Genomic DNA, 12256 nt, shown 5'->3' with positions numbered 1-12256 from the left:
TGTTTGGTTTGTGGAAGAGATGTTACAGGCGGATAAAAGGAAACAACACTTGTATACATCCTCAGCTGTGTATATCTGTACTCTGTTTGATGTCGTGGATGATAATGCTGAGACAGAAGGAGTCCAGAAAGTTGAGCATGTGACCGGCCCTCCTCTCTGCCGCATCTGCAAATTGAATTCAGGCGCACATTACGGCCACGGCACGCTGAGAAACACCTCGAGTTCAGGATGGTTTGAAACATTATGCCGGTGTATTGTGTGTTCCAGTGTGAGGTTAATGGTCAGTCTTCAGTATGGTCTCAAGATTTGTTTTAATTAGTTTGATTTTGTTGTGAAAATTTGCTTCAAATACAAAGAAAAGTACTTTACTGAACATATCACTCTGAGGAGTTGTTAAAAAACCTCATTACCATTCATCAAGAAATCAACGCACTCACCTTACGTTCACAAAGTAACTCACATCATTAAAGGCAAAAATGTAGATTGGGTGCTTCATGTCTGATGGACAGATTTCTTGTGTCCACGCTTTGGCTCAAGGTGGACGGCCGGAGGCCTGCGTGTGCCTCTGGTGCTTGATGGGAACATGCTGATCCTTCAGCAGCAGAGAGATGGTGGAGGCCTGGGTCAGCCAGCCCAGTATGTTCTTTATCAAGCTACACCAGCGACAGCATGGCAGATTGTAGCCATTCCTCCTCTGATTCATTGTCTGCTGGACAAATGTTAATTGTTTTCATCATTGGCAGCTATGTGAACGTTTCGACGTACCCAGTCTCACTCCTTAGCTCCCACTTAATGTGCGTCTCTGCCCTTACGCTATCCCCACAATGCCTGCTTCCCTCCTCGCTCCACCCTGAGCTCATCTCTCAGCTGTCAGGCTGAGCCTCTTTTAATGTTCGCTGTGCAATGTCATCAAATAAAATACCTCTCTTTCATCTGATGCACTGAATTTTCATTTAAGTAAATGGATTTATGGCTTCTACAAAATTATAAAATGAGAAATTATTTTCACCATACAATATTACTTTCATTAAAAAAATATGAATTATCAAATAATGGGAGTGCATTTATATTTCTCTTTTCAGAATCTTCATGCATGGAGAAACTTCTTTCTAAAGAGTGGAAAGAGAAAATGGAAAGGCTCAACACTAGTGAACTGCTAGCAGAAGTCAAAGGTAAGAATAAAAGATCTCGGTCAGATTTAAGTGGATACATCATGCAAAGGACAAACAGAAAAGTTCCTCACATCTATCAGACTTGTATAATCTCAGAAAAATTCTGCTCTTTGAAATAAAACAAAGGCCTTTGGCTGCCCTCCTCATTCTGTTCTCTCCTCCCTTATCTTTTGTTGGAATGCCCAACTCAATCCAAAGTGCTTTTCTTCAAAATCCCAGCCCATTTTCATCCATTTGGAGGCTCTCTGTGCTTGTCAGCAGTTTATTGTTGTTGTCCCTTTCGACGGCCCAGAGCCTCTGCTCCTCTGCTCCGGCGCATGCGGTGCGTTCACGCTGCTCTGGTAATTGTTGAACCCAAAGTGTGCTTGATGTAAACAGAGCACGGCGGAGCTGAAAGGAGAGAAGCCGCTCGGAGAGGAGAGGAGACGGTGCGGGGATGCACAGACCCGTCTCCTGAGCGAGCCCACGTTTGAGTGGAATGTCTCGACTCTGACAGTGAACGCCCTGCACGGCGTATCAAGCGCGCCGCGGCGAAGCACAACTCAGCACTCCCCCAAAATCTCTGTTTATGACAGGGTGAAGGTGGGCTGAGGGCTGCCGCTCAGTCCTTAGCACTGACTGTTACTGAAAGCCGGTGTGTTTATAGAGCAGAGAGGAGCACAATACCAGCCGGCTGATAACGGCGGGCTGCCACTGGCTCCTGCGCTCACCCTCAGAGAAGCTCTTCTTCAGATGACTTCATGTGTCTTCATTTTTTATTTCTTAGAAACCGACCAGACACCAATGTATTCTCAATGCAACACTTCAAAATTCTTAATTAACATTACATAAGGACAATTCAGAGACCTGCGAGGTGTTAAACCACAGTTCACTGCAGGTGCCTGTGGTCATATGCCTAATTGTTTCTTTTCATAAAACATTGGTGACATACCTAAGTGAGGCTGGCCTCTGACATTATTTATTGAATTACAATTTCTCCACTTGCAGAGGAAAGGAAAAGGGCTGTTGAATGTTCTAATAAGTATATTCACGGGCAATAACCTTTATGAAGGATAAATTATTGCTTGGTAAACTAGATTCATTGTACCTGTCCTGGTGTTCTGTATGCCAGCGTAGATCAAAGTGCATGGGGTAAAATGTTTAAAATGATTTAGCCTTTTGAAAGCTGGTCTGTTAAATTACAGGCAGGGCATTTCTTCTGTTTGATGAATGGGAACGGGAAGGTTACTTGGTGGTCTGTAAACAGGTAGGGAGCCTGATAATAAACACTATGGCCTCTGTCTGTTGATGAGTTATGGAGACAGTCTATACACCACAGTTACAAATATAAATGCTTCTCCTATCACAGAGGCAGCCTTAGATTTTTAATTAGCATGCCATTTCATATGACTGTAGACATTTCAAAGGGCTGCTTTGTGCTCACCCTTACAAATGTCTCTCTCTCCGCGTTTGATGTCTGCCTGATGTAAATACAGGCAATTAAAAAGAAGCCCAGGGTTGGAGATGCACAAGGTCCGCCTAATTAAAACACAAACAAAGGTACCAAGCAGAAAATACCTTATGATTAAGATCTAAAGTGTTATGATGAATCTGAGGTTCCATTAATTGTTAGGTTAAAATCAGTACAAAAGGCAAACATGCCTGTAGGTTTTAAATGAATGGGAGATAGTGAGGAATAAAGACTGACATGCAGATAAAGACGGCAGCACCTACTGGCAGAGTGGCCTTGTATATTCTAAGCTGATCGCTCACTGGTTCCCCAGCCAATTATACCGAGCACCTAGTAGGCTCCCTTTTGACATTGTTCCATCAAAACCTTGAAAGAGAAGTAATTGTGTTATCGCAGAGGCAAGTGGTGGGATTCGGCTGGTGAGGAAATAACTTTGTCTCGTTCTTAGAAAACAAATAAAAATGAAACACAATAGGTGTGACAGATTTTGGCCTGAGGCTTTACTCACGAAAAGAAACACATTCTTCTAACTGCAGTTGTGTTCAAACCTGCCCTGAATACTTTATCCTGCTGAGTTCAACACGCAGTACAGTAAACAAACAAAAACCAAACAATAGTATCAACAAAATCAGAGATGAGAGAGGGTCTGCAGCCTTAACCAACTATTCAGATGGCATGCCTTAAATTAGAGTCTATTGTCATGTGGGTGTTTGGCGACATAAAAGTGCTGCTTTGGAGGTAAAGACATTTCAGGAGTCAAACACAATAATCCAGTAGAGGCAGTGGGCTTAAGTCAGACATGTAGAATGGTGTTATTAAGGGTTAATGATTTCAAATCTCCATCTGCCTTTTCTTCTCGGCTGTTAGGGCTTAGTATCAGTCGGGGAAGGCAAGGGAAAAAAAAGAGTTTGTGAAGGAGCATTAGTGACGGATTTCTTTTCACCAGTCAATTCCAGCGCTAACTGTTTGTTTTCATACCTGAGCTTAGCTGTCAATCTGCAGGAACGATGAAATCTCCTGAACAAAACCACAGAGCAAGAAAGGGAGGCTGGCTGGAAGGGCTCCAAACCACACAAAGTAGCAGATAATAGGAGGCAAGGTGGAAGGCATACGAGAGAGCGAGAAGTGGAGCGATAATAAGATTTCAGAGGTGGAAACTCAACGGTTATAATTATATGTTTCAAAGAGATTTTTCATTCATCAATAAATCATGCATTATACATATATGAATATATACTGTTAACACACACACACACACACTCTGGCGCTGTGTGAAATTTATACAAATGTTGTACACAGTGCCAGATAAGAATCCTCTCTGTTGCATGCTTGCTCTGTGCAGGGTCTGAGCCTCACACTCAACAGAGCTGTTTAAGTTTCCCCGCTGAGTGGCAGTTTACTGACCCCCCATTGGGGGGCCAAAACACACACACACACACAGCTCGAGTATTTACCCAAACTGAAGGAAAATATGTAGTTACTAAATTGGAACACAAGCCGTATTCATTCTCTTGAAATCTGCTAAAAAAGAAAAAGAGAAAAAAAGCTCAACACTGTACACTGGCGATGAAACGGCAGCTCAAATTCTGAAGCAGAGAAATCAGGGCTCTCGCACTGTCACAATCAATTTGAGAATGGTGTCTACATGACAGTGGTCGGGTGCACACAGACAGTCCTGTGGCAGGCAGATAAGTGGAAGCTCTTTAGGAGGAGAACAGAGGGCAGGGCAGGGTGGCAGGCTGAGACTGATTCGATGCTGGCCATACCTGTGCTGGCGGCACTCCTGCACACCCAGAAAGGAGTCCATTGTGTGAACACAGAGCCCATATTGTACAGTAGTACGGGTGAGCTTCAAAATGTGTTTATTCCCTACAAAAATTACCCGAATTCTGCCATAAAGAGAAGTTTTGATGGCGATGTACCGCTAAATATCTGTAAATACATTTTCATCATGTGTGGCTTATGGAGTTGGGAAAACAATTCTATATAGCACGTTTCAAACGGTTTGTGTATTTTTACAACAAACAATAAATTAGGTTTAATACATCTACCCAAACATACAAAGACATTCACACAAATAGCACAAAACCGTATCTGTCCAGTTGCTCCACTCAGAAATGCCTCAGTTAGCATTTTCTCCACAACACTTCAGTCAACTGTTTGCCCTGTGCACTCAGGTGAAATATGAGCCACAGTAAATCATTATTCCTCAGGCCACATTTGCCAGATGAATGCATGTGAGTGTTGGACTGTGTGTTTTTCTCCTCTAATGAATTGAGGAATTTAGCTTGTGGCGATGGAGGTTTGAAAAAAAAAGAGAAAAAAAAAGGAAGTGCTGTGCTTATGTACGTATGCGATACACAGAATTTTCTGTGTTCTCAATTATATTTCTGTGGTTTACCATGGTTTGTTCAACTAAAGATGTTAAACGGTGTATAATACATTTCAGGCACAGAGGTACATTAATCGCCTTTATTTATGTCTAACAGAAGTACATTTATGCCATTTATAAAAAGACTCCGTCCCTAAATACAAATGTATTTTCCACATTTTAGGGGTTTGACACACATTTGTATCGGAAACCCAAGAATCAAAATATTCTCAGGATAACAAAGAGATAATTGACTCTGATATAGAAAATGCCTCAAGAATTATCTGAAAAGTACTTGGCAGAATGGCTAACAGACTCTTTTTTTATTGAAAATGTCATTTCTAAAGATGATTTGAATCAATTTTATTCTCAACTCTTCCATCTCACATTGAGTGCAGTCTGATTCCACTTTTATTGGAAGTGTGCAGATAAAATAAGACTAATGCAACACGTGCAATTTTCAGAAGACAACTTCGAAGCAGATGTTGGTATCCACCTGAAAGACTGAGAAAAGACAATTCATAATTTTGACAATAATGAATGAAAATACTTCCCTCAGACACTTAAGAACGGGTTCACTTTCATCTGGGATCCTCTCAGAGACAGCACAACCTTTTTTTTAAGTCTTTCCATGTTTTTCCCCTGTTTGAATATGCAGTAAGACCTGGAAGATACTTCAAGCATTTTTTTGTCAATGCTTCAGATGCACATTACATTCATGTAACACACAATAGGAACAACCTTTCAGTCTTTAAAAGAAGAATCGTGCAATATAACCCAAAGAAATTCTGAGTTCTTGCTTCGTTGTCAATGACAGATTCCACTACATTTCACGTTATTCATATGCTTAATTGCTTTATTTGGTCCACTATAATACTGCTTAGATCACATTTTAGTTTCTGATCGATTAGAGTGCAATTAAATCTAAATTACAGAATTCAGAGTAATTCTAAAGGATTTCCAACATATGTTAATATTTTTGCAAATAAAGAGTAATCATGGCATTTTAATAACATTCTTCTGGCATTGTACAATATTTTCTCCTAACTAAAGTTGCTGTAATGCTAGAATGACATAGTCAAAGACTTACATTTACAACTTCTGATTGGGTGAAAGGGAAAGGTGTCTAATAGCAGGCTGAAAACTAAGCAGGTGTTCCCTTCGGCTCTGTGAAAACATGCACCGGTCGCAGCTGTCTTTGCTTGCTGTTGCTCCTGCTAATGCAGTTAATCATCAAGTGATCTGGATGAAACCCAAACAAAACACAAGCATTGTTGCTACACTTATCCATCAAAGACAACAGCCTCAGAGTCTTAGGCGAGGTCTGTCTCACGCGGTTCAAGGAAATAAGAATATTTCACTTTAATTATCAGTTGTATAGGTAAAACCAATGAATAAATGTTGCATGAAAAGAATGAGATAACGACGAACTTCTAATTTACTTTCAAGGATGTGCAGACAGTAAGCCATTCCCTTGATCACTGTTTCACAGGCTTTAAGTGTTTTGTATGAGAAAGGCCTTGAAAACTGTGCATTCTTTTTAATATAGTAAGGGCGCAGGGTCAAATTTATCATCATAAAGGCCATCACAGATGAATAGAAGGTGTGGAGACAATCTTTGTTTTCACATAATCATCCTTGCTATGTGCTGCCCTGCATACATACAACAATTTCCATGGCTGCAGGATCTTTGGCTTGTCACGCTGTAGACAAGTGAAAGAATGATTAAATTACTGGCAGAACATAAGTAAAGTTTCTGAACTCCGATTTAATTTTCTTGTGTGAATGTGGATTTAAGGGTCACTGGCGCTGGAGTAATATGTTCAGGTCGAGCTTCTATCTTGGCTTTGATGAAGTACCTTGTCCAGTGTCATGGATAGACAGTTAAGTGCTGGAGCGTTTACATTTGCATAATTATCCTGAAGAGTGAAGCTTCCTCTATCATCAAAATATTAGTTTCCATCACTGTTCACCATGGACAGCAGAACGACAGCAGATGAAGTGGGTTTTTATTAATAACCTCTCCATATGCCAGTCAGGACTTTATTTATTTATTTATTTTTCAAACTAGTGTGCAGCCATTAAAATGATTTTGATTCTATTTTCAACTCACATCTGTCAATACTCAACATTGTTTGTACACATGAAAAAGCAACACAGCAGATACTGTTACAAAATATTTTCAATATGTTTACATTTTACTTTTTAACAGGATGGTGGGCAATTTTGCCAACAAGCCTAAATGTTCACACATATATTGGTGAGCTTAAGCGACACAGAATGATTGCTGCCAGAGGGTGATGTGCTTGTGAGTCATTGCTTATGCTTGTTAATGGGGTTTTATTGGCAAGATTAACAGCTTTTATATCATGGCAGAGGCAGCAAGCCAGGTAAAACAGCTGTTGTTCATATTGTCTTGGTTGTAGGACATGGAGACGCATTAACACCATATTACTGGAAACACATATGGCCTTGTAGCCTTGCAGGAAAAAGTGTACAGATAGCAGAGGAACACCATAAAGGTAGCTCCTGTTATTCAAGCTTTTTTTTTCTTTTTTTGAACCAATGTAGATGCTCAAAAAAAAATTTTACACCACAGAATAAAATGTTTTGAGTCACATTTAATCTCACAAAAGGAGTTTGCTACAAATATTGGCTTGCGATCCATGCTTTTGTTGAAGTGTCTTTTTTTTTTTTTTTAAATGGAGAAAGGTCTGTGAGCAGAAAAATCCTTCCATTTTCAACACTAAAGAAAGCACCAATAGATGCAGTTTACTGCTACTCTATTGGCTCTTTGTGTTTTTCCACAGAAAGAATGGACAAAGGGTCAGGTGACCGTAGAGTTCACGCACATGTGCATTTACTCACAGACATGTACCTTTTATCGATTGGAGCAGCTTGCAACACACATCTGTACGCACTTGTGCCTACATTCACACACACTTAAGGAGTGAGCAGAGAGAGGGAGAGAGCGAGAGCCTTAGCACGCCAGGCATTCAAGCTATGTGCGATCTGTGTGAGGATACAGCTTGGTACAATCGTAGCATTTAGACAAGTCCTAATTTACTTAGGATGGGCTAGCAGCATATGGAAGCATCCACAATAGCCGACTGATAGAGAGACAAAGAAATTTCAGTCTTCTGGTGCTAAAAAACTCAATTCAGATCTGGTCATAATGGCTCAGCTGTCTTAACCAAAGGAAGGGAAGAGAATAGGGTGCCTTGTGATTTTCCCCCTTTTCACCCTCACCCTCCCTCGCTTTTCTTCTTTTTTTTGTGCCTGAATCTTTTATCTGTGTTATTCACTCGGGACTCTTCAAAGTAACAAGCCTCCTTCTTTTTCCCCGGTACTGGACTTGGAACCCAAATTAGAGACTGCTTGATTAGAGCAGAGAGGAGGGAGCCAAGAGAGAGGGAGATGTGGGTATTGGACAAAACAAATCGCACCCCTACAAAGTGCCTTTTATCCAAAGACCCCAAGGCTCAAATACCCCCGTCCCTTCCCAAGCAACCATGGCTCTGCTTGTTTTTCTCTTATCATTTATTTAGTCACCCATTGATGTTTTCTGCCCTACTTTGTGACGTTTAAAGAAGGCAGGAATCTCAAAAGGTGACTGCTGAAAGAGCTGAAACTGAACAACACGGCTTCACTGTCTCCTCTACTATGTGTCAATCGAGGATCTCTGAAGTTGGCCCGGTGACCCGAGAAAACAACAAGAAAAGTGTTGGCACAGCTTGACCACTCAGTCTCAGGACCCTCTTCCCCCTGTCAGGCCGGTATTGTTTTAAACGGGCCCGATTCGTCGACCAGGCCAGTGTCACAACACGTTAGGTCTGGGCTGGCTGCTGGGGTTTATGTAGCGCCAAGGCATCTCTGGGCTGTCTGTCTGCCATCGGAAGCGCAATGTGAGGAGACATGTTAACAGGCAGACCCCGGCCCTACCGCTGTTAAAAGCCATGCAATATGCAGGAAACGGCCTCTTTTGTCAGCAGGCTGGTCAGACACAGACCACGACTCCTCTCTTCGGTACCACACAATAAAAGTTTTATCTGCATTTTAAAGCTGATCCATAATTTAGAGCAGGAAGAAAGAGATTTTAACACAAACCAGCCAACAAAAAACACATGTGTCTGATTTTCTGCTCAGCTGTGTACAGTCTGAGGTGAAGCCCTGCTGCTGTCTTTTCATATTTAGATTTTCAGAATCCAAAAAAATAATTTTAAAATTTTAAACTTTCACCATAAAATTCAGTTGATCCTAAATATTTAAACACAGACTAAAAAGAAATGATTAAAAGTGAAATAATTAAACATAAAACCAGAGAGGAGGGAAGGCCTCCACAGTACAGCGAATAATTTGGACTCCCCACAATTCAGCTCAAGATCACAACAATGGGCCCTCTGTTAGTATTCTTGTGGTGTCTGCAAAGAACTGAGCACTCCACACTCAGGCGAGCCCATCAAATCCTTCTGGGGACCCTTAGCACAAGTCCCAGTGCATACTTATGCGCACAAAGACAAAATATCCAATAAATGCAATAAATTGTCACATAATTTATACTTTTCTTTTTTTTTTTTTTTTTTACAATCATGATAACCAGTAACCTATAATTGCAAAGACAGAGAGGACGTCATTGAGTCCAGATGTTTTATTCTTAAGCTTAAATTCACATATAACCTGATGGCTTAAAAAAAACTTCACTTAAATTATGTTTTCTAGTTTCGTTACCTCTCACCACCACCACTTCCCGTCCCGTCATTCTTTCTTTCTGTCGTCACCCCCTCCGTCCTTCCACTACTGTATTGATAGCCAAGATTTATTGTGACAGCGACTGATGTATCTTGCTTGTGACCTGTAAAAGGCAACTCCTTCATGGACACAGCCAAAGGTTAATAAAATTGGTGCTGATTGTATCAATTTTACAGATAAGCCATTCGCAACAAGTGTAGTCGGGTGAATAAGAAGTTAATTCAGGCCTTGGAAACTGCACACAGGCCCAATGAATAGGTGCTTTTTAGGTGCTTTTTTTTCTTTGGGAGGATAAATGGAGAATTGCAGCTCTCTTCCATTGCAGCAAGCAGCGAAGGCAGAGTGAGGCGAACTGAGGTTCAGACAAGCTTGCCAGTAAATTGCCCTGAATGGGTTCTGGAGGTTGACAGGCCCTATTAAGACAAACGGCTTTCCTCATCGGAGAGATAAAATAAATCAGGTGTTTAGTCAAATTAAAATAGTTTGAGTGGAGAGGGCCCCTGGGAGCTCTCGGAGAAACTCAAGACAGATGTGGTCAGAGACGAGAGGAAGACACCCAGGAAAGAATTCAGCTCCCACTGGCCTCAGGCCAGACTTCACTGAACTGTTATCTGGTTCTCAATGCGTTTTCCCTTTTCCCTCTCAATGACTGCCTCTCTCTCGGTCTCTTCTGTCAGTTTTCCTGTCTTTTTTTTTTTTTTTTTTTTTTTTTGTGTATTCCTCCAGATCAGCCTGTCACATAGGAGTGCAGTGGGAGGAGAGTGAGTTACTGTCTAGCCTCTCACTGGCAATTATGTTGGCTGTGTAAGTCAATGGTAGGATCACTTAGCATTGATTAGGCAGAGGGAGAGCAGTGCAGCGGAGCTGCTTTCTCGATCGCACACAGTGCAGACATGTGACTGAGGAGAGAGAAGTAAGTCACTGGTCTGCTGCTGGTCTCTGTTTCGAAGGGTAGCATTCAGAAAAATCAGTGAGATTCTCACAGTTGATAATTATGTTGCAAATTGAAAGAATCTCTCTAGAATGATCTGAATAATGATTTGAAGTGTAGACATTGCATATTGTGTCCCTTTCCTAACGATAATAAGTAATGTTTTGTTAAAATGTGAAAGAGATTGCTTTGGGTCTTTGTGGCGTTACAATTTACGTATAAAACCAGTGTAGTTTGGAGGCCGGCGCAAACTCTCACTCTTAACACTTTCTTTACAATCGCCCCTGGAAGTCTGACATAAGCTTCCACCTCAGTTTGACAGCTCCCTGCAGCTCTTTGTCTATGTGGCGGGAACAATTCCTTTCCTTTCTTCTACTAAAAGCTGTGAACACCAGCTATAGCAAAACAAGACAACTCCAGGCTGTGTGTGACCTTAACATTTTGCAGTGAATTCACTGCAGTTGGTTGCTGCCTGTGTGGTTTTCTTTGTAAAAAATATTGTGTACAGCACAATAGCACAATATGATGAACGGTGTATGCACCATGGTCACTTTTCTATATTTAACCGTATACAATGACCTAGGCCTTCAGCAGGCTTTCTTCCATAAGCCTACATTATGGCTATTTAGTCAAGGCCACTAGGAAGTCCTTTGTGTACTTGTATTTTCCAGGCATGGATATGATATACTTTTATTTATGTTTACGACTCAGGCTCTCCACCTGATATTTATCCTTTCCACTACTCTGCCTTGTCTAGGTACTCCAGAGAGCCTGGCAGAAAAGGAGCACCAGCTCTCCACAATGATAACCCAGCTGATCAGCTTGAGAGAGCAGCTCCTGGCTGCCCACGACGAACAGAAAAAGCTCGCTGCGTCACAAATGGAGAAACAGAGGCAGCAAATGGAGTTAGCTCGTCAGCAGCAGGAGCAGGTAACACATTCACAGTGTCACTCATTTCATCTTTTTAGAACACAGCTAATGCCGCCTTCCCACCACCACCAAAAAAAAAAAAAAAAAAAAAAAAAAAAAAAAGATGTTTTCCAAATAATTCTTTTGGCATTTCCATCTCTTTGTGTGACCTGATTCATCTTCTTCCTTGAATCTTATTTAGATTGTTTTCCCCTTTTGTCTGAAGAATTAATCATATCAAAAGAATTTGGTTCAAACTGTCACTTAATTCTCTGAATCATATTACAGCCCATGTCTGGAATATGCCAATAAACTCTCACTGCTTCCGAGTAGGAATTTGGAATAATGTTAGATTTAAGAGACGTTATAGACTATATTGCCTCCAATATTTCGGTCATGCTCTCTCGCGTGCATTTATGCTGCGTGGTAGGAAAATGTTATTATGACTTGTACTAACAAATGCAAGGGAATGTGTGAATTAAACGTTATATTAAACATGGAAGTCCTCTATATCTTATAAATCGACTCCTATTAGAACAAGCCTGGCATTAGATTTGCAGCACAAATCAGGCCAATGAGCCATATTGTACAAATCAGCAAATTAGCACAGGCCATGAAGTGTGTTAATGTCTGGGAAGAAATAAGGACACAAACTATCCACACGGGCGACACTT

General features: G+C 41.1%; 1 protein-coding gene across 3 annotated transcripts in view; it reads left to right on the top strand.

Moving 5' to 3' along the window:
- Positions 1-12256, top strand: part of sox6 (SRY-box transcription factor 6) — a 125768-nt gene that overhangs the window by 63268 nt on the left and 50244 nt on the right. For all 3 annotated transcript variants that reach the window (XM_030094496.1, XM_030094509.1, XM_030094502.1), the window contains exons 6-7: positions 1083-1172; positions 11431-11603. In XM_030094496.1, the coding sequence (XP_029950356.1) occupies positions 1083-1172; positions 11431-11603 (263 nt within the window). The remainder of the gene's footprint in view (positions 1-1082; positions 1173-11430; positions 11604-12256) is intronic.

This window comes from Salarias fasciatus, chromosome 1, assembly GCF_902148845.1.
Source record: "Salarias fasciatus chromosome 1, fSalaFa1.1, whole genome shotgun sequence".
Classification (NCBI taxonomy): domain Eukaryota; kingdom Metazoa; phylum Chordata; class Actinopteri; order Blenniiformes; family Blenniidae; genus Salarias; species Salarias fasciatus.
This window is presented reverse-complemented; position numbering and strand designations above follow the sequence as displayed.